This window comes from Rhincodon typus, chromosome 9 (assembly GCF_021869965.1).
Source record: "Rhincodon typus isolate 14 chromosome 9, sRhiTyp1.1, whole genome shotgun sequence".
Lineage (NCBI taxonomy): Eukaryota > Metazoa > Chordata > Chondrichthyes > Orectolobiformes > Rhincodontidae > Rhincodon > Rhincodon typus.
The window spans coordinates 84,612,061-84,639,564 of record NC_063340.1 but is presented as its reverse complement, the minus strand read 5'-3'; the positions used below and the strand labels follow the sequence as shown (position 1 = coordinate 84,639,564).

The window sequence follows — 27,504 nt, the reverse complement described above, 5'->3', positions numbered from 1 at the left end:
GGTATCAATGTGGATTTCACAAGTTTCAAAATCTCCCCTCCCCCTACTGCATCCCAAAACCAGTCCAGCTCGTCCCCGCCTCCCTAACCTGTTCTTCCTCCCACCTATCCCCTCCTCCCACCTCAAGCCGCACCTCCATCTCCTACCGACCAACCTCATTCTGCCCCCTTGACCTGTCCGTCCTCCCTGGACTGACCTATCCCCTTCCTAACTCCCTACCTACACTCACCTTTACTGGCTCCATCCCCGCCTCTTCGACCTGTTTGTTTCCTCTCCACCTATCCTCTCCTCTATCCCTCTTCTATCCGCCTCCCACTCTCTCCTATTTATTTCGGAACCCCCTTCCCCTCCCCCTTTTCTGATGAAGGGTCTAGGCCCAAAACGTCAGCCTCTCTGCTCCAATGATGCTGCTTGGCCTGCTGTGTTCATCCAGCCCTGCACCTTGTTGTCTCAGATTCTCCAGCATCTGCAGTTCCTACTATCTCTGATTCATAATAAAGAAGTGTGTTTAGCAGGGTTGAAGGCACAGATAGGTATGTTGGATTTGATATGACAGCAATGACTGAAACTTGGCCAGATCTGGTCAGGATTGGCAGCTCAACATTTCTGGTTATAGGGTATTCATACGAGATAAAGAAGAGGATAGTAGAGGAGTGGGTCGCAATATCAATCAAGGAATCAATCACTGAAGTGAGGAGGAATAATATCTTGGAAGGATCATCAAATGAGGTCAGATGGGTAAAAATAATAAACACAAAAGGGGCAAACACACTGTTAGATGTGTCTTATAGGCTCCCAACAGTGAGGGAGAGATAGAGGATCAAGTGGGTAATCACATTTCAGAGCAATGTGGGAATGATAAGGCAGTGATAGTAGGGGATTTGAACTACCCAAACAATAACAGAAATTTTTTAATGCACAAGGCAGGAAGGGAGCAAAATTCTTAAACTATATCCAGGATCATTTTTTCAGCCATTATGTAGAATACTTAATAATGGAGAGGGTAGTTCTGGACCCAATATTCAGAAATGAGGCTGGGCAATTGGAAGGTCTGTTGGCAGGGGAGCATTTTGGAGATAGTGACCATAACTTGGTTAGATTTAGGACAGTTATGAAAAAGTCTGAGGATGGGTCAGGAATAAAAGTTTAAAACTGGGGAAAGGCTGATTTTACTAGGAGAAGATACGATGCCACCCAAGAGGATTAGGGCAGCTATTTGTAGATAAAACTGTGTCATTGCACATGGAGTCATTCAAGGATGAAACAGGGAAAGTACAAGGGATGTATGTTTCCAGAAAGGCAAATTGTGGGACCAAGACCAAAGAACCCTGGGAAATAAAGAGCAGGATTAAGAAGAAGAAGAAAACAGAAAGTTACACAGATATTGAGGGTGCAATGAAGTAGCATATCTAAAGAAATATAAAAAGGCAGGGAGAATCTTTAAAAGGAAAATAGGAAAGCAAAGAAAGTGCATGAGAAAGCATGGCAGGAAGACTAAAGAAAAACCTGAAGGAGTTCTTGTTTTGTAAACATTTACAGAGCAATAGAATACCTAGGGAAAGTGTAGTCTGTATGTAGGCCTGGAAGATGTGGTACAATCCTCAATTAAAACTTTGCATTGGTCTTCACAATGGACAATGATGATGCAGTCATAGGCAGTAGTGTGGAGGACTGTGAAACATTAGAAGAAATTAACATGGAGAGAGTGAGAAGGAACTAGCAGGTTAAGCAGCGTTCAAAGTGGATAGATGTGCAGGGCAGAGGAGAATTACAGAGAATGTTTTTCACTCAGAGAGTGATGGGAGTCTCACTGCCTGAAAGGGTGATATGGACCAAAAGCTGGAAAATGGGGTTAGAGCAGGCAGATCTTTGTTGACCAGTGTGGACATGATGGGCTGAATGGCCTCCTTCTGTGTTGTAAAGTCTATGAGTCTACAAACTCAGGCCGCATATTCCAGACCCTAACCGCTCGCCATGTAGAACATTTCTCTTCACTGTCACCTTTCATTCTTTTACCAATCACCTTCTGTCAGCCCTGGTTCTCAACTCTTCCTCCAAGTGTAACATTTTCTCTCGATCTACTCAGTCTAGACACACAGGAAACTTTCATTCTCTGTTGTACTTGGCCTCTAGCTTTCAGGCATTTCTGAAATGGGACCTTTAAGCTACATCAATTACCTGCCAATGCTTTCCAACACCCTGAGTGGTTTTCTCGTTATTCATTTGTCGACAATTTTATCTCCCTCCTGACATTTCATGCTAAATTTTTCACATCATTGTTCAGTCACATTGTAACTAAACCCCTGGCAAGAAGTCCATTCTGAAGACTATTAATAATTCAGAATCTTAAGTGAATACTGCTCCCAAACTGCTTAAACCCTATGAGGATTTCTCCCCAGTTAGTGGATCTTTTCCCTTGTTCACTGGAGAACCCTATTCTCCATCAATCCACAATTCCAGATTGTCTTGATCAACAGACTAGATAGGCTAGGGTCGTTTTATTCAAAGCAAAGAAGGTTGAGGAGGATCTTACTGAGGTATACGAAGATCTGAGGGGTGTGGAACCATAATCATAGAATCCCTGCAGTGCAGGAAAAGGTCACGCATTGGAGGCTGAGGGGTGACCTTAGAGAAGTTTATAACATCATGACAGGCATGGATGGGAAGAATAGCCAAGGTTTTTTTGCTAAGGTAGGGCAGTCCAAAACTAGAGGGCATAGGTTTAAGGTGAGAGGGGAAAGAATTAAAAGGGACCTTAGGGGCAACGTTTTCACGCAGAGCAAGTGGTGGAGGCTGGTATAATTATAACATTTAAAAGGTAGCTGGATGGGTACGTGGATGGGAAGGGTTTAGAGGGATATGGGCCAGATGCTTGCAAATGGGACTAGATTAATTTAGGATATCTGGTTGGCATGGATGAGTTGGATATTAAAGTCTTGTTTCCACGCTGTACAACTCTATGACTCTAAGCTTGCAGTGACCCTCCAAAAAGCATCCCACCCAGACCCCTACCCTATCCCTGTAACCCTGCATTTCCCATGGCTAATCCATCTAGCCTACACATCCTTGGACACTATGGACAATTTACCATGGCCAATCCACCTAAACTGCACATGTTTAGACTGTGGGAGGAAACCGAAGCACCCAGAAGAAACTCACGCAGACACGGGGAGAACAGAGAAACCCACACAGACAGTCACGCGAGGCTAGAATCGAACCGGGTCCTTGGAGCTGTGAAGTAACAGTGCTAATTACTGTGCCAGTGAAAGGGAGAAACTTTTTCCCTTAAAGGAGGGGTCAGTGGAGTCATAGAGATAAACACCACGAAACAGACCCTTTGGTCCAACTCGTCCATCCCGACAATATTTATCATACATAAATCTAGCTCCGTTTGCCAGCAGTTGGACCATATCCCTCTAAACCCTTCCTATTCCTAAATGCAATTTATCAGTCCTACCTCGTTCTCTGCTTTGTTACTGCCTGCCCTGTCTGTTTGGCTTACTCCTTTTCCCAACTGTACCAGTCTCAGACTGATCTCTTTCCTCACTATCTCCCAGCAACTCCCCATCCGTACCCCACCTTACTAATTTAAATCCGCTCAAGCAGGTCTAGCAAGTCTCCCCACCAGTATATTGGCCCCCTTCCAATTCAGGTGCAATCCATCCTTCTTATACAGGTCACTTCTATCCCAGAAGAGATTCTAATGATCCAAAAATGTGAATCCTTCTCCCCCACACCAGCTCCTCAGCCACATATTCATCTGCTCCATCCTCCTATTCTCACCCTCACTAGCTCGTGGAGCCGGGAGTAATCCAGACATTACAGCCCTCGAGGATCCCCTTTTTAAATCCCTGCCTAACATCAGATATTCTCTCCCCAGAATCTTGTCCTTATCTCTTCCTATGTTGTTAGTTCCAATGTGTACAACAACCTCCTGCTGGACCCTCTCCTCTTTCAGAATATTCTACACCCTCTCTGAGATATCCTTGATCCCGGCACCAGGGAGCCAACACACCATCCTGATGTCTCGCTGTCAGCCGCTGAAATGTTTGTCTGTGCCTCTGACTAGAGAGTCCCCTATCGCAAAGAACCAATTGGAACCTGGTGTACCCCTCATTATATTGGAGCCAGTCTCGGCATCAGAAACCTGGCTGTCATTCCCCTGAGAGTCCATCACTGCCTACATTCTCCAAAACAACATACTTGTTTGAGATAGGCGATAGACATAGGAGATTCCTGCACCACCCTTCTCCCTCTCCTACCTTTCCTGGAGGTAACCCATCCACCTGACTGTATCTTCAGTTTATCTCCCTTTCTGCAACTATCATCCATCACATCCCCCAGCTCCTGTAAATTCCTCACTGCCTCTAACTGCCGCTCCAACCGATCCATGCAAACCAACAGGATTCGCAACCAAAGATAGTAGGAACTGCAGATGCTGGAGAATCCGAGACAACAAGGTGCAGGGCTGGATGAACACAGCAGGCCAAGCAGCATCATAGGAGCAGAGAGGCTGACGTTTTGGGCCTAGACCCTTTTCTGATGAAGGGCTAGGCCCGAAACGTCAGCCTCTCTGCTCCTAGGATTCGCAACCAAGCACACTTCCTGCAGACATAATCATCAGTAACATCGAAACTCTCCCTAATTTCCCAGATCTGACCGGAACAGCACATTACTCTACCAAAGGCCACTTTGCACCTTAACAATCTACACACCCAGAAAATAACACAGTCTTACTGCTCTAAAAAAACACTGCTCCAGGCTAACTTAGTACCTACATTTTATATTTTTAAAGTTTAATCAAGAGACAGATCTTAATTAAAAAAATATATAATCAGAAAGAACCCACTCTACTCACTGCTTTAGATTTACTACAAAAAACTTGCTACTTAGCTGCTCCCCTGCTGTGATCTCCTCACACAGGTCTCTCTACGGTCAGCTGTGAATTTCGCTGTTTGTTTATTTTTCTTAGACTATCTCCAATGTCCAGAGGTACTTGAAATCAAACAGCAGAGGCAGTAGCTGTGAAGGTTCACTGCTGGGTCAGACAGCACTGTAGATTTCTTTCTCAGTTGATTCACTTCCCACCATGTGGTCACTGCCTTCGTCTCCCTTCCTCCTGTTTTAAAGTGCCGTTGTTTTGATCTTTTTTCCCAAAGTTCCAGAACAACGCAACAGCTTAAACAGTAATTACTGCTCCTAGAATTCGGGGAAATCAGCTCCAACACTGAAAATACCTCAAAAAAAAGGAGCAGCTCTTACAGCCACAACATTTTCTCGTCCTCCATTTTGGATTAACCAAAGGTCATAAATTTAGGGTAAGAAATAGGAGGTTTAGAAGAGATTCAACGAAACATTTTTACGCCCAGGTGGTAGAAGCAGGAACCCTCAAAACATTTCAGAAAAACACTTGAAATGCCCATAGTACACAAGGCTATGGTCAAGTGCCGGAAGATGGGTTTAGAATAGAAGGATGTTGGATGACCAATGCAGACATTATGGGCTGAAGGGCCTCCTTCTGTGCAGTAAAAACTTTACAACTCTATGTTCCCAATGCCTCACAGGGCAATCCAATATTAATCCTATTTATCAGCTCGTAATTCCAAAACCTTAAGAGAATCCCATTTCTAATTCAGGTAAATTGTCGAAGATTTCTCCCCCATCTGTGTCAGAGTTGCAGAGAAGAGGTCTTGGCAGAAAGCATCAGGTAACAAACTGCCTTTCAGCATTGCAAGTTTCACTTCCCTCTCAAGAGGACTCACTTCTGTATGTCAACTGAACCGTCGGGTTTACTTCTCACTGGGATATTTCTGACTGTCACCCTTGGTGTCGAGTTGTCAAACCCTGACTGGGTCACTTTTCCAAAGCTCTAATCAACCGTGAAGGATGGCTTTATGACCCTGCCTCCTGTTAGAGATTTGGTGGCATTAACGAGGCCATCAACATGTCAGAGGCATCACCCTCCTTGAATTCCTAGCACCAACTATTTGTCGATGCCCACTTTTGCTCACTGTTAGCTGCTTGTCCTTGAAGTGGCTCCACAGAATGTCCAAGTTTTACTTCACAGCCAGTATTGGAAGGAATCCCGTGTGTGTTCTAGGAATGGCCTCATCTTAGTTCCAGCCTTCTCAGTGATTGGTAAATACACACAATGCATTCACCCAATCTCATGCAGCCTGGTGCCCCCAATTACCATGGAGATGCCAGCTTGGTCTGGCTCTGCTGCGGGTGGAGGCCAACAAGGTTACATTGTGTGAGTGCTTGAATATGTGGCCCATCAAATTGGGAGAACCTAGACACCTGAACAGACATCTGTCTCTCACAATAAAAAGTGGGAAAAGCAAACTTATTGGGAGTCAGCTTTTTCGTCAATTTACAAGTTCTAGAGTGTTTTACAGCACAGAAAGAGATCCAGATGAGTTTAAACTACTTAGGAAGTTGCCCAGCCAGTGGGACAATGAGAAGCTCAGCGCTGGAAACAGGATTGTGAGAGGTGCTAACATAGGATTCATGATACATTGCACAATGCAGAGGGTCTAGTGCTGGCAAAGTTACCACAGTTACCGCACGGCAGGCAGTCAGTGCTCCATGAAAGGAAGATTAGATGCAAGACTAAAAACATAGCACGGTTATGGAGGTGGGTACCCAGCAATATCTCTTTCATCACAGACGACCGCCCAATGCCACTGAATGTTTAGGGGTTTAGTCTCCTATTTTTTCAGTGGCAGGAGAAGTAATGTGTGGCCTCAAAGGTCATATTATTTTCTTCCACATAAGAAACAAGAGTAAGCCTGCTCTACTATTCAATAAGATCCTCACGGATTAGATAGTGACCTTGACTCCAGTTTCCTGTGTCAATTAAAAATCTGCCTGACCTAGCCTTGAACATATTCAGCAACCCAGCCTCCACATGATTATCTTGAGCATTGACAGAATTGGACAGAGTGGGGATGACCGTCAACAATCACAATCTCACAAGTACTATCCAACTCAGTGAGTTAACAAGATATAACATCATACAGTTTTCCCATTCTCTCTCTCTCCATCCACATAGGACTGAGGTTAACAGTCCTTAACACAATTGTCTCAGCTTGGGACTGAGAAAAGTGCGTACCCTGACGATAAGCAACAAGGACAATCATGGAAGATTAGACTGGAATCAGTCACAAGACAAAGCCTCTGAAAGGGAAGGGACTTTGGAACTCTTGAGGTCACTTTCATTTCTTTGTGATTTAAAATGTTTTTATCAAATTAAAGACAGCCATAATTTATGATCTGCCTATTCTGCTTGCAAACAAAGCTTCTCACTATGCTTAAGTACACATGATTACAATAAATCAAATCAAATATATTAAGCAATGAATTAACATTCGCGCACCTCATGATTTTTACTCTGATTTCAGGACTGTTGTGGTTTAATAGATTGGTTTGATTAATTGATTCGTACATTGCTCTTAAGTTAATTGCTCATGTTATTACTTAACGTTTATTGTAGCTTGCATTTCATGCAGCTGTAGAGATGTGCTTGACCAATAGATACAAATTCAATCTCTGAGTTATGAATTTATAGGGACATAATTTGTTCTTTTGTGAACTAAGTTCTGTCAATATTATTTTGCACGTAGTATGAATTTTACTCACATCTTCATGAATGGTGATGTGACAAGTTCACCAACGTCTGCTTGACCACTAACCATGGGAAACAGCTGTAGAAACTCCTTAAATATAGCAGCACACATGATGTTCACAGATCCTGAGAACTATGTTTGCATTTTTGTCTAGTAAGTGATACTGCATGTAGAAGTGTGCACCCTATAATAAAAAGCATATAAACCGCCTCTGCAGTTGATTGCTGGTCCAACAGTGGAATGGGTCAAATGGTAACAGAATTCTTCACCAAGGAAACAAGCACATCCCTCTCCAGAACGGTTAACAATTCAATCTCAGTGTTGACAATAAAACAAGCTGGGTCAGCAACAAGGCTGAAAGGAGGGGACAGAACATAATCAAATATTATCTTACTTGGACTTACTGGCTTGTCTGAGAGGGAGGGACAGCAGTGGGTTAGTCTGAGATGGAGTGACAGTCAGGGGTTAGTTGTAGTGAGTGACCGTAATGGGATAGTCTGAAACAGAGTGACATTAGTGGATTAGTCCAGGAGTGAGTGCGAGGAATGAGTTTGCAGAGGACTGCTTGCTGATAGTCAGCACCTCGGCAGTAGGAAGCAAACAGCGCAAAGTCGCAAGCAACAAATACAATGGCTCAATGTCAGATCTACCGTTGTAGAGTCACAGTCCATTGTGTTCAGTGAATGTGGTCAAGTCCCCCCAGAGCTGTCTCCAAACCGCAGGCTTTGAATCACTGTCGCTCAGACAGGTCTGAGGAAGGGTCACTGGACCCGAAACGTTAACTCTGTTTTCTCCTCCACAGATGCTGCCAGACCTGCTGAGCTTTCCCAGCAACTTCGTTTTTGCATACAACTCGGTCTGGGTGTCCTGTCTTAGCAATATACAAAGTAACAAAGACAGTGACTGGTTTCTGTCTAGAGTGTTTCAATGAGAACTGCCAGTGAGGCATCAGGAAACCTAATTCCTCCAGTCCCCTCACTTGATTCAAACCCACATCCTCTGAATTTGGTGCTCTTTGTTCTCTAGGGTCCAGTCTTGACTTTGTTATGAAACTTTCTGATAGGGGAGCGTCTTTTGGACACAGTATTGAATTCAATCATTTCAGACTGTGCCCTCATTTTGTTTCCTTTTCACAGGTTTTGGTTTTCCTCTTGCTTTTGCTTTCAGGAGATAACTTCCCATCATCACACTGCCATTCACACCTCCTTTAGACCCACCTTTTGTTTTCCCTAACAAAAACAGAAGTTGCTGGTAAAGCTCAGCAGGTCTGGCAGCATCTGTGAAGAAAAGTCAGAGTTAACGTTTCAGGTCCGATCACCTGCCGAGCTTTTCCAGCAATTTCTGTTTTTGTTTCTGATTTACAGCAGTTCTTTCAGTTTTTTTTATACTTGTCCCATTACCATTCTCTTTGGCTCTGCACCATTAAATCTTTGTCATTTAATCTCTCCTATCCTCTACTCCAATCACAGACCTTCCCTTTTGTTCTTTCTCACACTCTGCCCACTTGAGGCATACTCAGAATCAAATCTAACTCAAACAGCCATTGCATTAGAACAATGAATCTGCTTCCCTCTCCACAGATCTGCCAGACCATCTGAGCTTTGCTAGTATTCTCTGTTTTTATTTCAGATTTGCAGCATCCACAGACTCTGTTTTTGTGTTCTTTACACTGTAGTTTTCAAGCTCCTTCAGCAGAATATGGTGAAGGTAGAGTCTCATTACACACCTGCATTCCAGCTAACGCATGCTGGGCCAGTTTGACATTCTTCGATTCCAAAGCAAGCTTCAGAGGGGTAAGGCATCTCTCCCTAATAGGAGGAAACAAGGGAAATAAGTCAAAATCTTTTCATAATCCTATTATAAACATAGAAATACAGAAAATAGGAAATGGAGTAGGTTATTATGCCCTTGGAACCCGCTCCACTGTTCAATAGGATCATAACTGATCATCTGACTCAGTACTGCTTTCTCCCCATTCCCTTTAGCCCTATGAACCAAATCTGTTTCTTGGAAACATTTGCTATTTTGGCCTCAACTGCTTTCTGTGGCGGAGAATTCTACAGGCTCACCAATCGCTGGTGAAGAAATTTCTCCTTATCTCAGTCCTAAATGGCCTACCCAATATTCTTAGACTGTGACCCCTAGTTCTGGACTCCCTGGTCATCGGGCACATCTTTTCTGCATGTACCCTGTCTAGTCCTGTTAGAATTTTATAAGTTTCTATGAGATTCCCCCTCATTCTTCTAAACCACAGTGAATATAATCCTAGCTGATCCTGTCTCTGTTCATATGTCAGCCCTGCCATTCCAGGAATCAGTCTGGTAAACCTTTGTTGAACTCCCTCCGCAGCAGAGAAACCTTCCTCAGATAAGGAGACCAAAACTGTACACAATACTCCAGGTGTGGTCTCACCAAGGCCCTGTACAACTGCAGCAAAACATCCCTGCTCCTGTACTCAAATCCTCTCGTAATGAAAACCAACACACCATTTGTCTTCTTCACTCATTCACAGGATGAGAAGCATTGCTGGCTAGACAGCATTTATTGCTCATCCCTAATTGCCCAGAGGGTAGTTAAGAGTCGACCACATTGTTGCAGGTCTGGAGTCACATGTAGGCCAGACCATGTAAGGATGGCAGTTTCCTTCCCCAAAGGACATTAGTGAACCAGATGGATTTTTCCAGCAATGGATTCACAGTCATTGTTAGATTCTTAAATCTAGATATGTTTATTGAATTCAAATTCCACCATCTGCCATGGCAGGATTTGAACCCAGGTCCCCAGAACATTAGGGATAACAAGGTGTACAGCTGGATGAACACAGCAGGCCAAGCAGCATCAGGGGAGCAGGAAGACTGACGTTTCGGGCCTAGATCCTTAGGGATCCTTGGGTAAGCTTGAACAAGGGAAACTACAATAGAATGAGGGAGGACTTGGCTAAAGTAGACTGGAAACAAAGATTTTATGGTGGGACAGTTGACGAGCAGTGGAGGACTTTCAAAGCAATTTTTCAAAGTGCTCAGCAAAAGTATGTTCCAATGAAAAGGAAGGACTGTAAGAAAAGGGGTAATCTGCCATGGGTGTCTAAAGAAATAAGGGAGGCTATCAAATTGAAAGAGAAGGCATACAAAGTGGCCAAAAACAGCATGAAACTAGAAAATTGGGAAAACTTTAAAGGTCAACAGAAAGCCACAAAAAGAACTATAAAGAAAAGTAAGATAGAACATGAGAAAAAACTAGCACAGAATATAAAGACAGATATCAAAAGTTTCTATAAATATATAAAACGAAAAAGAGTGGCTAAAGTAAACGTTGGCCCTTTAGAGGATGAGAAGGGGAATTTAGATATGGGATATGATGAAATGGCCGAGGCATTGAACAGGTATTTTGTATCGGTCTTCACAGTGGAGGACACTAATAACATGCCAGTAATTGACAAAGAGACGAAGGTAGGTGAGGACCTGGAAACAATCATTATTACGGAAGAGGTAGTGTTGGGCAAGCTAATGGAGCTAAGGATTGATAAGTCTCCTGGCTCTGATGGAATGCATCCCAGGGTACTAAAAGAGATGGCGGGAGAAATAGCAGGTGCACTGGCGGTAGTTTTCCAAAATTCGCTGGACTCTGGGGCAGTCCCAGCAGATTGGAAAACAGCAAATGTGACGCCACTGTTTAAAAAGGGAAGTAGACAAAAGATGGGGAATTATAGACCGGTTAGCTTAACCTCTGTAGTGGGGAAGATGCTTGAGTCTATTATCAAGAAAGAAATTGCAAGGCATCTTGATAGAAATTGTCCCGTTGGGCAGATGCAGCATGGGTTCATGAAGGGCAGGTCATGCTTGACAAATCTTTTGGAATTCTATGAAGACATTACGAGCGAGGTGGACAATGGGGACCCAGTGGATGTGGTGTACCTAGATTTCCAAAAGGCCTTCGACAAGGTGCCGCACAAGAGGCTACTGCATAAGATAAGGATGCATGGCATTAAGGGTAAAGTATTAGCATGGATAGAGGATTGGTTGACTAACAGGAAGCAAAGAGTAGGGATAAATGAGTGCTATTCTAGCTGGCAGTCAGTGACTAGTGGTGTGCCTCAGGGATCGGTGTTGGGACCACAATTATTTACAATTTATATAGATGATTTGGAGCTGGGGACCACGTGCAGGGTGTCAAAGTTTGCAGATGACACTAAGATGAGTGGCAGAGCAAAGTGTGCAGAGGACTGTGAAACTTTGCAGAGGAACATAGATACATTGACTGAGTGGGCAAAGGTCTGGCAGATGGAATACAATGTAAATAAATGTGAAGTCATACGTTTTGGTAGGAGTAATAGTAAAAAGGATTATTACTTGAATGGTAAAAAGTTGCAGCGTGCTGCTATGCAGAGGGACCTGGGTGTCCTTGTGCGTGAATCACAGAAGGTAGGTCTGCAGGTACAACAAGTAATTAGGAAGGCAAATGGAATTTTGTCTTCATTGCTAAAGGGATTGAGATTAAAAGCAGAGAGGTTATGTTGCAGCTGTACGAGGTGCTGGTGAGGCCACACCTGGAGTACTGTGTGCAGTTTTGGTCTCCTTCCTTGAGAAAGGATGTACTGGCACTGGAGGGGGTGCAAAGGAGGTTCACTAGGTTGATTCAGGAGTTGAGGGGGTTGGCTTATGAGGAGAGACTGAGTAGATTTGTATTATATTCATTGGAATTCAGAAGATTGAGGGGGGATCTTATAGAAACATATAAAATTATGAAGGGAATAGATAAGATAGAAGTAGAGAGGATGTTTCCACTGGCAGGTGAAGCTAGGACAAGAGGGCATAGCCTCAAGATTAGAGGGAGCAGATTTAGGACTGAATTGAGAAGGAACTTCTTCACCCAGAGGGTTGTTAATCTATGGAATTCCTTGCCCAGTGAAGTAGTTGACGCTACTTCAGTAAACGTTTTTAAAGATAAGGTAGATTTTTTTCGAACAATACGGGAATTAAGGGATACGGTGAGAACGCGGGTAAGTGGATCTGAGTCCACGAAAAGATCAGCCATGATCTTATTGAATGGTGGAGGAGGCTCGAAGGGCCGGACGGCCTACTCCTGCTCCTGGTTCTTATGTTCAAACGTTCACCTCCCACTACTGCTGCACCTACTTTCAGCACCAGGTGTACAAGGACACCCAGCTCTCGTTGTACCCCCAACCTTTCCAAATCCACCACCATTCAGAAACTCAGCATGTCCAAATCACACTGAAGCATCCCTGCATCCTCCTCACAGCTGACCCTCCCACCAAGCTTTGTGTCATCTGCAAATCTGGAGATATTACATTTAGTTCCCTCATCAAATCACTAATATATATAGTGAATAGCTGATGTCCAAGAACTGATTGGTACCTCAGTAGCCACTTGGAAAATAACCCATTTATTCCTACCCTTTGCTTCCTGCCTGACAACCAGCTCTCTATCCATTTCAGTACATTATCCCCAGTTCCTCGCACTTTAAATTTACATGCTAATCTCTTATGGACCTTAATAAAAGTTTTCTGGAAGTCCAAGCAAACTACATCCATTGGCTCCCTCTTACCAACTCTACTAGTTATTGTCAAAAAATTCCAATAGATTTGACAAGTATGATTTCCCTTTTGTAAATCCATGCTGACTCTGTCCAATCCTGTCATTGTTTTCCAAGTGCAGAGCTGTTAAATCTTTTATAAGGACCTATATCAGGCTAACCAGTCTATAATTCGCTGTTTTCTCTCTACCTCCTGGTTTAAAGAGTGTGGTTATATTAGCTACCCTCCAATTTATAAGACCATAGGAGCAGAATTAGGCCATTCAGCCCATTGAGTCTGCCCCACCATTCGATCATGACTGAAATGTTTTTCAAACACATTCTCCTGCCTTCTTCCCGTAACTCTTGATCCCCTTACTAATCATGAACCTATCTATCTCTGTCTTAACTACACTCAATGACTTGGCCTCCACAGCCTTCTGTGGTAATGGGTTGTACAGACTCACCACCCTCTCACTGAAGAAATTTTTCTCATTTCAGTTATAGAGTCATTGAGCCATAGAGTCATACAGCACGGAAACAGACTCTTTGGTTCAACTCGTCCATGCCGACCAGATATCCTAAATTAATCTAGTCCCATTTGCCAGTATTTGGCCCATATCCCTCTAAACCCTTCCTATTCAAATATCCATCCAGATGCCTTTTAAATGCTGTAATTGTACCCACCTCCACCACTTCCTCTGGCAGCTCATTCTAGACAGGCAGCACCCTCTGCATGAAACAGTTGGCCCTTAGGTCCTGCATTGACTCCCCTCCTTCTCATAGTTGTCCCCTTATCTGATATGCCCGAAGTTAGTCTATAGGAACTATTGCAGAGTCTATAGAATTTTGAAAGATGATCACCAATGCACCCCCTATTTCTAGGGCAACTTCCCTATGTACTCTGGGATGTAGAATATTGGGCGCTGGGCCATTATAGGCCTTAAATCCCATCAATTTCCCCAACACCATTTCTCTCATTTCCTCCTTCTCATCTAGACCCTGCATTCTCCAACTTTTGTTTGGGATATTGCTTATGTCCTCCTTTGTAAAGACAAAACCAAAATATACAATAAATTGGTTTGTCATCTCTTTGTTTCCCATTTTAACATCAGTTTATTGATACTGAGGGATCTGCATTTGTCTTCGCTTAATAGTCATAGAGTCATACAGTATGGAAACAGACCCTTTGGTCCAACCAGTCCACATTGACCATAATTCAAACTAAACTAGTCCCACCCGCCTGCTCCTGGCCTATATTTCTCCAAACATTTCATGTTCATGTACTTATTTAAATGTCTTTTAAACGCTGTAACTGTACCAATATCCACCATTTTCTCTGGAAGTTCATTCCACACACAAACCACTCTTCTCCTCTAACCTTAAAAATATGCTCCATGGTTTTGAACTCTCCCACTCTAGGGAAGAGACCGTTGTCAAATCTTTTTGTATTTTACATAAAATGGTATTTGCATTTATCTTGTGTTTCTCTCTACCTTAGGAAGATTCAGCTTTATTTCTAGGGTGGGGTTGCCTCTATGATGTAGGAAACGTAACTGTCAACACTGTATGCGTTATTAGCATCTAAGACTGATGGTCAAGCAGAAACCAAGATACATAGCTTATCTTTATGGACAGAGTTTATTCGCTTGCTTAGTCTCACAGCTATCATAGGACTGCCCAGTGTCTCAGCTATCCACTATATATGTGTGGGTATTTTCCAAAACAATATATTCAGAGATGTTATCACAGACCTCTGCCGACAGGAGGGACTGGAACTCAGGCCCTCCTGGTCTAGAGGTAGAGACACTACCACTGCATGACAAGTACTCCAATTCTATTTACAGGTGATAATTTTCCTCATCAATCAGTTCATTGACATTACGACACAACACTGGAACAAGTGGGATTTGAACCCAGGCCTCCTGGCTCAGAGGTAGGGATACTACCACTATGCCACAAGAGTCCTTGATATTATTTGTGTGCGTGTTCGAGGACAGTTAATGCCCATCACCGGTATCTCCCAACCTTAAACGACATAATTCAACATTAACAAATATTAATGTGATTCGCAAGCAGTTAACAATCAGGCTTCACCATCAGTAATGTGATCATAACCAAATAATCTCTTTTAGTGGCTGCAGGATTCAGCAATGAATGTTAGCCAGGTCATCAGAGAGACCTCCTCTGATCTTCACTGAAATAGTTGCCACGTTCCTTTGTATTCACCAAGGCCTCAGTTTAATATCTCATCTGAAAAACAGCAGTGCAGCTCAGTCGCGCACTGGTGTCTCAGCCCAATCAAATCCCTGCAGGCAGACTGAAAGGCAACAGCCAATATGCAATTGTCCTTTGGGCATTCATTGTGGGAGCTTTGAAAATGATGCAAGAAATGGTCAGAATATGTAATGGGAGGTACGTCCATCAGAGGGAGCAAGTGACTGATGGATTGCTGCCAATTTGTTAAACTCTTGGCTAAGATTTGCAATTGCAATAATTGAAAGGATTTTCAAGTTATTATTATTCTAACCAGGTGAGGAGGGGTGAACCAGCTTCCCTCCTTTAATCCCCCTCGGTTAATCTCAACAAAGATTTTTAAATCTTTTTAGCACGCAGTTACATCACACTTCAATTAAAATGGAGTAATGGTCAAAATTAAAGAACCAATCACACAGTTTTCTTGAGTGACAGAAAGAAAAGTTTTATTAGTTACTAACCCAGAGAAAAACAATAAATCATATCAAACACACACACAAGTACTCATAAAAACTTAGAAAAAAAGGAGTGTCTTGAACAGTGGGACGATAAAGAATGTGTGATTTAATAAAAGAAAATTCTTGGTCTCCTTGAGTTGTTTCAATTGAACCCAAGACCATGTCTGTTTAGTTGATGATTTGTATCCTCAGCATCTTTGTTTTTTTTTCGAATCCTTGGTTCTCTGGTTTTCTTTACCGCCAGTGCTGGCTTTTGAGATAATAAAAGGAGAAACATGATGAGAGAGCATCTACCAGTTCTTGCTGTTACTAATCCATTTGGAACTGGGAGGAGTGTGCATTACATCAACATCACAGTGTGCAGTGAGTCAGACTCACTGTGAAGCAGACTGAGCAACAGGGAGGAGGACCCCTTGTTTCTGAAACTATTGTGACACCATTAATACAAAAATATGATTCTGGAAAATAAAAATATATCTGTCTCTTAGGTCACTTGTTCCACCTCACTCTAGGTCAGCTTTACTATAGGCCAGGAGGACAATCTTCCTGGGTGATGATGTTCCAGTACATTTTCTTCACTTGCCATTCTATTTGGTAAAGGTTATGAGTTTGCAAGGTATTGTCAAAGAAGTCTTGCTGAGTTGTTGCAATATATCTTGCAGATGGTACACACTGTTGCGACTGTGCATTGCTGATGGAGGGACAGAATGTCTGGATGATGGATGGGTGCCAAGTTCTACAATATTAATGGGTGTGTCAATGTTATTATAAAATAATTTTCCTCATTTTCAAGTCCCTTGTTGGCCAACCCACATCTATCTCAGTTCCTAGCTGCAGCCCTACAACTCTCTCAAGTTCTCTACACTTCTCACATTCTGGCCTCTTGCAAATCCCCAGTTTTCATTGACCCAACATTGGGTGGCTGTGTCTTTAGCTGCCTGGGTGCTTAACTGTAGAATCCCCCCTCTAAAACTTTCCACTTCTCAGCCTCCTGTATAAATCCTAACTCTTTGACCCAAATATATCCTTTTGTGGTAGGTGGTGAATTTTATTGGATGTGGCTCTGGAAATCTCTGTGGAAAACCTGGCCAAGTTAGAAGTGCTTCACCAAAGCAGGGACTGTCTATCTCCTCCTTAAATGCATTCAATGGGCAAAGCAGCCTGTTTGATTAGCACCCCATCCAGAAACATTCACTTCCTCTATCACCGACGCTCAGTAGCAGCATTGTGTACCATCTACAAGATGCACTGCAGCAACTCACCAAGGATCCTCTGAGACCGGCTTCCAAACATGTGACTTCTATCACCAAGACTGACAAGGGCAGCAGCAACATGGGAATACCACCGCCTCCAAGTTTCCCTTCAAGCCACTCAGCATCGTGACTTGGAAGTATAACTCCGTTCCTTCTCTGTCAGAGGGTCAAAACTCTGGAATTCTTTTCCTAACAGCTCTATGCAGTTGGAGGGGGGGGGACTTCAGTAATGGCTCAGTAACGCAGTTTACCATCCCCTTCTCAAGGGTAATTATGGATGGGATATAGGGACAGGCTGAATAGGCTGGGGCTTTTTACCCTGGAGCGTTGGAGGCTGAGGGGTGACTTTATAGAGATTTATAAAATCATGAATGGCAAGGGTAGGGGGAGAAGCCAAGGTCTTTTCCCCAGGGTGGAGGAGTCCAAAACTAGAGGGCATAGGTTTAAGGTGAGAGGAAATATTTATAAGAGACCTAAGGCGTAACTTTTTCACGCAGAGGGTGGTATGTGTATAGAATGAGCTGCCAGAGGAAGTAGAGGAGGCTGGTACAATTGCAACATTCAAAAAGCATCTGGATGGGTATATGAATGGGAAGGGTTTAGAGGGACATGAGCCAAATGTTGGCAAATGGGACTAGATTTATTTAGGATATCTGATCGGCATGGATGAGTTTCCATGCTGTCTAATTCTATGACTCTGTGGCAGTAAACGCTGGTTTAGCCAGCAATACCAACATCCATTAAAGGAATTTTTAAAAAGCCTGTGCTGACATTACAATATATTCACAGCTCCCTGAAAGTGTGAAAAATCCCTCCAACCTTACCTCTGCACGTTGGCATGGCTGGTATGGAACAGCGGGAACACAATGAAGTGGGGGCAAAGTGTTCTAAAACCAACCTTTTCCATACTTCCCACTCCACTGTCGTCCAACCCCTCACTGCATCATCCACATGCAAGTGTGAAATCCAGACGACACAACGACTGAGGGATTAACTACTGTTTAGGAGCATACTAAGAAGACTTACAACATCAAGCGCAGCTCCAAATACATTAATCACAAGGAACCTGCCTTGCAGCGATGAGTATGAACAGGACAAGGTAGGAACAGGTGACCGGGAAATTACCAACTGCCAGCAACACCCCAGAACAACACCCTGGACGGAGACTGATCACCCAGTGAGTCTGTAGAGGTTAATGAATGATTCATAAGTGCCCATTAGGAAAAGTCTCACTCAGAAATATTAATCAAATTTAAATGCACTTCCAAAGGATTTTGTCTCATGATTGTTGTGGGTTCCAACTGCCAAACTCAGATATGATTATCCACAGACCTTGCATCATCCCTAAGTGCTTATCCTCCTACTCCTTCAGGCTGCAGTTTCCGAAGGCTGTTAGCATCATTCAGCTAATCACGTCAACGTGACAGAATCTGACTGGCTCACTAGTCCCCTCTAAAGACATTTCTGGTTTGATCTAGACCTGATTAGAAATAGCCAATAAGTACCCATTCTTTTAAACAACATCCACAGTCTGAGTGTGAATGATAAATTTTTAAGAAACAGCCTTTTTTGCAACAGCATATTGATATCAGTGTGGGCAGTAGCAGACCAGTTTGTCCTGCAGTGCATCAATCAGGCTGTTGCTATAACTTGTTCCAAGCCTATATTCTGATCTGGCTGTGCACCAGGATTATCAAATATGTGCATGAAAATTCACAGATATTGGCAGCACTGGTGTGTTTCAATCCTCCAGTCTCTGGACTTCTACTGCTACACTAGTATGTCCAGTATCAGAATTAAGTTCTCCAAATAATCCTCTTTGTAAATAAACACGGTTAGAAGTTTAGCCTTTTATGAACCTTTTTCTGGCATACTAGTTATCCACCTGCTGAAATGGCAAAAAACACTACTCCAGCACCAGGTAATGACCGTCTCCGACAAGACAGAATCTAATTGTCGCCCTGTGATATTCAAAAGCATTACCATCACTGAATCGCCTATTATTAACACCCTTGAGGGTTAGCTTTGAACAGTAGTTTAACTGTACCAGCGCTGGGGCAGCCTTATATTAGAGGCATCTTATTCTTAAAATGCGTTTCCTAATTCTAGTCTCCTGCAGTGAGAGAAAACCTCCTCCTGTTCAAGACTGCCCAGGATCATAATATGTTTTGATAAGATCTTGGAAAACGTTCGGCAATTTAAAGTTAAAATTACTGAAGTTTTCCAAAGTTCTCTCATCTCTGCATTAGACAGATCTAGAGGAGTTGAGAGTTGGATGGGGAGGGTGGGATGCAGAAGAGTGGACTCAACCTAAAATCAGCTCAGCCAAGCTATGATTAAGGGTGGGATGCAGAAGAGTGGACTCAACCTAAAATCAGCTCAGCCAAGCAATGATTAAATGACAGTTTGAGGGGCTAAATGGCATACTGCATGGTATTCCTTGTGGTTTTATGATCACAGTTGTTAGGACTGTCAGTGCTTATTCACACTTGTGGCTCTTTATTAGTCCAGTGAGTAGAGCCACTAACAATCTTTCACTCCACTGACAGGAAGCCAACTTACTGCCTGTCTCCAGACTGAAAGGACGAACATGCCCTGAATCATATTCTGACTAAATGACAGCTTGGCTGTGTTGTGTAGGTTGTCAATTCCTGCAGCATCCAGCCCCAGGAAATTTTTCCAGAGAGGGCACAGCATTGGGCAGCATGGTGGCTCAGTGGTTAGCACTGCTGCCTCACGGCGCCAGGGACCCAGGTTCGATTCCACCCTCGGGTGACTGTCTGTGTGGAGTTTGTATGTTCTCCCCGTGTCTGCGTGGGTTTCCTCCAGGTGCTCCGGTTTCCTCCCACAGTCCAAAGATGTGCAAGTTGGGTGGATTGGCCGTGAGGAGATGCAGGGTTACAGGGATGGGGGGGTGGTGGATCTGGGTAGGATGCTCTTTGGAGGGTCGGTATGGACTCAATAGGCTGAATGGCCTGCTTCCACACTGTAGGGATTCTATAATACAAAAATTATGGCTCTAAGAGAAGGTCAGAGCCTGAGAATTCTGCACAACAAACTCATCTGCTGACTCCACAGTCCGAAGATGTGCAGGTTAGGTGGATTGGCCATGCTAAGTTGCCCATAGTGTTCAGGTGGGTTATGAGGGATGGATCTGGGTGGGATGCTCTGAGGGGCGGTGTGGACTTGTTGGACCGAACTGCCCCACACTGTAGGGATTCTATGATCTATGATCTGAGCCTGCTTGATTGGCACCACATTCACTCTTTTCACTATCAACGCACAGTAGCAGTGGTGTGTACCATCTCCAGGTGCAATGCAGTAACTCACTAAGAGCCCTTTAACAGTACAGACCAAGCCCACGACCACAATCACCTGGGAGGACTAGGGCAGCTAGGTGCATGGGAACACCGGTATCTGCAAATTCCCCTCCAAGTCACACATCATTTGTTTCCCATCACTGAGAAGAAAAAGTTAAGAGGGGATGAGATGTAGAAGTTGTAAAAATCATGAGGAATCTACACAGAAGAGATACGGAGACACTGTTCCCATAGGTGGAAGCAGCAAGCATCAGAAGACAGCACTTTAAGATGAATCCCAAAAGAGCCAATGGAGAAATGTGGAAAACCCCTTTTTACGTCGATAACGGTTAGGATATGGAATGCACTGATAGAGTCTGGTAGAGGGAAGTTCAATCATGCTTCCCAAAAGGAATTGGGTAATAATCAGAAGAGAAAAGATTTGCAAGCAGGTGTGGGATTGGCTGAGTTGTTCTTGCAAAGGACCAGCACTGACAGATGGGGCAAATGCCTCCTCGTATGCTGTAAACATTCTAGGAGCATGGTGGAATATTTCCTACTTGACTGGATGAGTACAACTCCAACAACAGTCCCGGAGCACAGCACCATCCAGGACAGAATTTGTAGCTTATGATGTGGAGTTGCGGGTGTTGGGCTGGGGTAGTCAAGGTCAGAAGTCACATGACACCAGGTTACAGTCCAAAAGGTTTATTTGAAATCACAAGCTTTCAGCGCACTGCTCCTTCGTCAGGTGAAGTCTGACACTTTGAAAAGTCTGGCACTTCGAAAGCTTATGATTTCAAATAAATCTGTCGGACTATAACCTGGTGTCTTGTGACTTCTGACAGAATTGATAGCCACAGCATTCCACATTCACAGGCTATGTTCAGGTCACAGGTTCAGCTATGGGGGCCACTTTTTACATCAACTGCTACTTCAAAGGACATCCTTCAAATAATGGATTCCTAGAGTATCTCTGAAACAACTGACTGTCTTCATGTCCCCATGCGAACTTATGAACAAGGAACAAGAGTAGGCCACTTGGCTCTTCGAGCCTACTACAACATTCAATAAGATCATGGCTGATCTAATTTTAATCTCTCCTCTACATTCCTGCACATCCTCCGATAATCTTTCAACCCCTCTGGTAAATATTTAAAGATTCAGCATCCACTGAAACTTGAGGAAGGGAATTCTAAAGACACACAACCCCCTGAGTCAAAAAATTCTCATCGCTCTCTTAAATGAGCGTCCCCTTATTTTTAAATTATGACTCCTAGTTCTAGGTCATTCTACAAGAGGAAACATCCTTTCTACATCCACCTAGTCAAATCCTGTGCGCATGCATGTGCTTTAGACTTTAATAAAACTCAAAGGCTTACCTCAATTGATAAGTCGGTAGCTTGGCAGCATTGTTTTCAGACTCCAGTGTCTCTGTAAAAACAAGTGAAAGAGGTTCTAATTAATATTGGAATAAATTCATCAAGGTTTACAGCATGGAAACAGGCCCTTCGGCCTGACTTGTCCATGCTGCCCAGTTTTCACAATTAATCTAGTCCCATTTGCCTGTGTTTGGTGCATATCCCTCTCTCCATGCACCTGTCCAAATGTTTCTTAAATGACAAAATTCTACTCGCCTCCACCACTATCTCTGGCAGTCCATTCCAGACACTCATCACCCTCTGTGTGAAAAAATTGCTCCTCTGAACCCTTTTGAATCTCTCCCCTCTCACCTTAAACTAGTTTTAGATTCCCTCACCATGGGGAATAACTGTTGGCTATTTATCTTATCTATGCCTCTCATGATTTTATAGATCTCTATAAGGTCACCCCTCAGTCTCCTACACTCCAAGGAAAGAAGTCCCAGCCTATCCATCCTCTCCTTATAACTCAAACCTTCCAGAGCAGATAGCATCCTCGTAAGTCTTTTCTGCACTCTTTCTAGTTTAATTATATCCTTTCTATAGTAGGGTAACCGGAACTGCACGCAGTACTCCAAATGTGGCTTTACCAACGTTTTGTACAACTACAGGTTGTCCCAACTCCTAGACTCAATGCTCTGACCAATGAAAGCAAGCATGCCAAAAGCTTTCTTCACCATCCTGTCTACCTGTGATTCCATTTTCAAGGAGCTGTCAATCTATTCCCCTAGATCTCTTTGTTCTATAACTCTCCCCAAGGCCCTGCCATTGACTGTCCAGGTTTGACCTACCAAAATGCAACAACTTGCATTCATCTAAATTAAACTCCATCTGCCATTCCTCAGCCTACTGGCCCAGTTAATCATTTATTCCCAGATAACTGTCTTTGCTGTCCACTATATCACCAATCTTGGTGTTATCCGTAAACTTACTAACCATACCTCCTAAATTCTCAACCAAATCATTTATATAAATGACAAATGAAGGTGGACCTACCCATCTGGAGTACATTCCTTGTACCCAGCTCCCAGGCCAGTACTCAGCTCTCGTGTTCCCTCAAGGTTTCTTCAGCAGGCACAAGAACCAGAACCCACATGTGCCACAGAACTAAAGTCCCATCCACTTATTACCACGTTCACCAAAACCTTGATTTTAAAATTCACCAGGGCCTGACTCCTCCCAATCTCTGTGACCTTCTTCGGCCCTGCAGCCTTCCAGGATCGCCAAATTCCTCCTATTCTGGCCTCATATAGTGGCAAAGTGATAATGCTGTTTGGATAGGGTCCAAGTTAAGGTTCTGGGGCATGGATTCGAATGACTGTTAGTGGGATTTTCATTCCATTAATAAAAGCTGGAATCGAAAGCTAGCCATCACGACCGTGAAGCTATCATTAAATGTCAGGAAAACCTATCTAATGTTTTTTAGGAAGGAAAATCTGTCAGCTTTACCCATCCTGGCCTACAAGTGACTCCAGACCCACAGCAATGCAGTTGGCTCTAAACTAGCCCCTGCAATGGAATTCAAGGGCACGATCTTCGATAAACCATTTCATTCAAAGAACAAATATTAATTATTTTTAATCAAGCTGCTCAATTATGTGATAACTCACCTCTGGGGAAAGTGGGACATGAACCCAGACCTTCCAGCCCAGAGATAAGGACATACCACAGCAATGGAAGACCTATTTATGATTGCAAATATTCTTGTTTTGAAGACAGCTAAGATTATAAATTATTTTGAAAGTGCTGTCCGAATCTTTCTATTATCTCAGGAATAAATAGCTTAAAAAAAACTTCATTCGACACATCTTATGTTAAAAGTTTGTAATGTCATGACATTACAGACATTAACAGTGAAAATGTCAAAAAAAAAAATTAATGGGTTCTATGGACAGGACAGGTATGGAGGGATGTGGATCAAACCCAGGAAAATAGGACTAGCTTAATTGTGAAAACTGGGCAGCATGGGGAAACTCGGCCGAACGGCCCGTTTACATGCTGTAGACCTCTATGACTCTATAACTGTACAGCAGCCAGTATGGTCCAAAGTTTCCAGTGGGCAGGGACACAGGGCAAATATAAATCAGACAGGGATGGGCAACTCCTCTGATACTGAAGCAGTCCGTGCCCTTATGCAACAAGACCTGAGCAACACCCAGGTGTGGGCTGACAAGTAGCAAGTAACATCCATGCAATACAAATGCCAGCAATGATATGTCCAACAAGAGCCTATCATTCAATGGAATTACCATCAGTGAATTCCAATCCCCCACCCCCCACCCCTATCAATATTCTCAGGGTTACCAGGTATTCAACTAGACAAGCCAATATAAATACTGTGGCTACAAAAGCAGGTCAGAAGAATCCTGTGGTGAGTCCCCAAAGCCTGTCTACTATTTACAAGGCACAAGTCAAGAACGTGATGGAATATTTGCTGGATGACTGCAGCCCCAACAACACTCAAAAGCTTGACACCATCCAGGACAAAGCAGCCCACTTGACTGGCACCCCATCCACCACCTTCAACATTCACTCCCTCCACCACAGTGGCAGCAATACGCACCATCTACAAGGTACCCCACAGCAAATCATCAAGTTTCCTCAGACAGCACCTTCCAAACCCACAACTTCTGGCATCCAGAAAGCCAAGGTTAGCAGATTCAAGGGGAAATTCCCCTTTAAGCCACAGACCATCCTGACTTACATTAATAGCACTGTAGATATACCTACACCACATGGGACTATAGCTGTGCAAGAGAGTAGGTCACCACCTTACGGCAGTAAGGGACGGGCAAGAAATGCTGGAATATAAATAATGCCCACATTCTGTAGGTGAATTTAAAAAACGCACACTCCTTTAATTCTGGTTGCTTAGGCATCCCAGATTTTAATTGCTCAACCATTAAGAACCATGCCCATGGCTGCCTCGGCCCTCACCTCTGGAATTGCCTCAGTAAAAATCTCTACCTCTCACTCTCCCTTTCCTTTAAGACACTCCTTAACAGCTACTCCTTTGATGAAGCTTTTACTTGACTGACTGTCTCCTGATGTGGTTCAGAGTCTACAAAATTTTATTTTATAATCCTCTGAAGCACTATGAGACATTTATGATGTTACAGGCGCTTTATAAACGCATATCAATGTTGGTATATATGTCGATGAGTAAAATTAAAAATAATAGCTGTAATAGAGTTATTTGTTTGCTTTCTTCATGCAACACTTGACTATCCATGGAACGGTGTCATCTCTGGGTTATATAAGAGGCGACTTCATAGCTGTGGTTCTACAAATGCGGGGTTGGTAATACCTGGTTTCCATGGTGACAGAGCAGGAGATGCAGCCTGTTGCTGGGAACCCAGCAGATCCATTTCGATTAGTGTCTGCGCTGACGTTTGCTCAGCAGCAAGGAATGACTCACTAAGATCTGCATTGTCCCCAGGAGGCCCTTTATTTTAGTTCACTCCCCCAGAGAAATGCACCATTGTATTTCTGGTACACTGTCTCCCTGATTCAAACTCCCTTTCCACTTTCCCCCCTCCCCGCCCCATTCATAGTATCATTGAATCCCCACAGTGCGGAAACAGGCCATTCGGCCCATCAAGTCCACACCGACCCGCTGAAAGGCATCCCAACCAGACCCAGCCCTCCACCCTATCCCTGCAACCCTGCCTCCCTGGCAGATGGAGTCTGCACCCTCTGGGCCAAGCCTCCACCCACCCTTCGTGACAGACACATTTGATCCTGACAACATGCTGGCAAGAAATTAGAAATGGCAAGCTGTGCGCTGCTTTCCTTGTGACTGATAAACCCCCCTGCAATGTCAGGAGGTATTTACATCTCATTACTAACAAACATAATCACTTTCTTCTAAAATCTGATTTGTTTTAAAATTCATTCTCATGACATGGGCACAACTGGCTGACTGGGGTTCGCTGGCCCCTCCCCGATAGGATGGTCTTCAGTCCTCTCCTTGGGCTGCCGCTGTCCTCCCACACGTTCTGTCCCTTTAAATGGCTTTGAAGTTCCCTCCAAGGTGGCAGCAATTCATGCAAAAGAGTGATAAATGTACAGAATAATCTTCCAGGGAGGGACAGTAGTGGCACAGGCTTGAGGGAGCGCACCTTGGACACCCGGTTAGATCAGACCTCAGGACCATATGTTTCAGTAAGGTAATCATAAAGACATACAGCACAAAAGAGGCCATTTGGCCCACTGAGTCTGTGCCAACCTAACTACACTACTCCCACTTTCTGGCACTTGGCCCATCGCCTCTCACTCTTGTGTACTCCAATGGATACAGGCCAAACCCATTCAACATTTCCTCATAAGACAATCCCATTATCCCAGGAATCAATCGAGCGAATTTTCTCTGAACTATTTCCAATGCAAGTCTATCCTTTCATAAATAAGGAGACCAAAGCTGTATGCGGTAGTCTAGCTATAGATCATAGAATCCCGACAGTGTGGAAGTAGGCCATTTGGCCCAACAAGTCCACACCGCCCCTCCAAAGAGCATCCCACCCAGACCCATTCCCTTAATTTCCCACATCTCATCACAAACACAAATGGACTCACCAATTCACTGTACAACTGTATTAAAGCATCCCTACCTTTATATTCCATTCCCCTTACAATAAATGACAACATTCTACTTGCATTTCAACTTTTTGCAATTTATTAACCTGGTCCTGCAGATCCCTCTGCACCAGTGAGTTCTGTAACTCTCTCTGGCAACAGTCGACCCAATCTAATCTGTTCAGACCCTTAATGATATTGAACAGCTCTATCAAATCTCCTCTTAATTCTCTCCAATGAGAACATTTCCAGCTTCTCAAATCCATCTAAATAAGGGGCAGCATGGTGGTTCAGCAGTTAGCACTGCTGCCTCACAGAGCCAGGGATCTAGGTTCAATTCTACCCTCAGGTGACTGTCTGTGTGGAGGTTGCATATTCTCCCTGTGGGTTTCATCTGGGCGCTCCAGTTTCCTCCCACAGTCCATAAATGTGTAGGTTAAATTGATTGGCATGGGAAAATACAGGGAGGTGGATGGGATGTGGTTTGGAGGGTTGGTGTGGGCCAGTGGACTGAATGGCCTGCTTCCACACCTTAGGGATTCTATGATTCTAACTGACCAGGTTAGCTATGTAGCATCCAATGAACCAGCTGACATTTTCTCTTCTCTGATGTTGCCTGGATGTTTCTAAGTTGATTAAGTGCGTTGCCTGGAGATGCACAAACACACAATGTTTGAATCAGTAGATAGGGTCAAAGTAGATCCTAGACAACAAGGTGCAGGGCTGGATGAACACAGCAGGCCAAGCAGCATCATAGGAGCAGAGAGGCTGATGTTTCGGGCCTAGACCCTTCATCAGAAAAGGGGGAGGGGAAGGGGGTTTTGAAATAAATAGGGAGAGAGTGGGAGGCGGATAGAAGAGGGATAGAGGAGAGGATAGGTGGAGAAGAAACAAACAGGTCGAAGAGGCGGGGATGGGGCCAGGAAAGGTGAGTGTAGGTAGGGAGTTAGGAAGGGGATAGGTCAGTCCAGGGAGGACGGACAGGTCAAGGGGGCAGAATGAGGTTGGTCGGTAGGAGATGGAGGTGCGGCTTGAGGTGGGAGGAGGGGATAGGTGGGAGGAAGAACAGGTTAGGGAGGCAG

The 27,504-nt window shown here is 43.8% G+C and overlaps 1 protein-coding gene across 2 annotated transcripts in view; it reads right to left on the bottom strand.

The window, feature by feature from the left end:
- Positions 1–27,504, bottom strand: part of arfgef3 (ARFGEF family member 3) — a 152,118-nt gene that overhangs the window by 114,244 nt on the left and 10,370 nt on the right. For both annotated transcript variants that reach the window (XM_048601100.1, XM_048601101.1), the window contains exons 2-3: positions 21,809–21,860; positions 9,355–9,436 (exon numbers count right to left, since the gene is read on the bottom strand). In XM_048601100.1, the coding sequence (XP_048457057.1) occupies positions 9,355–9,436; positions 21,809–21,860 (134 nt within the window). The remainder of the gene's footprint in view (positions 1–9,354; positions 9,437–21,808; positions 21,861–27,504) is intronic.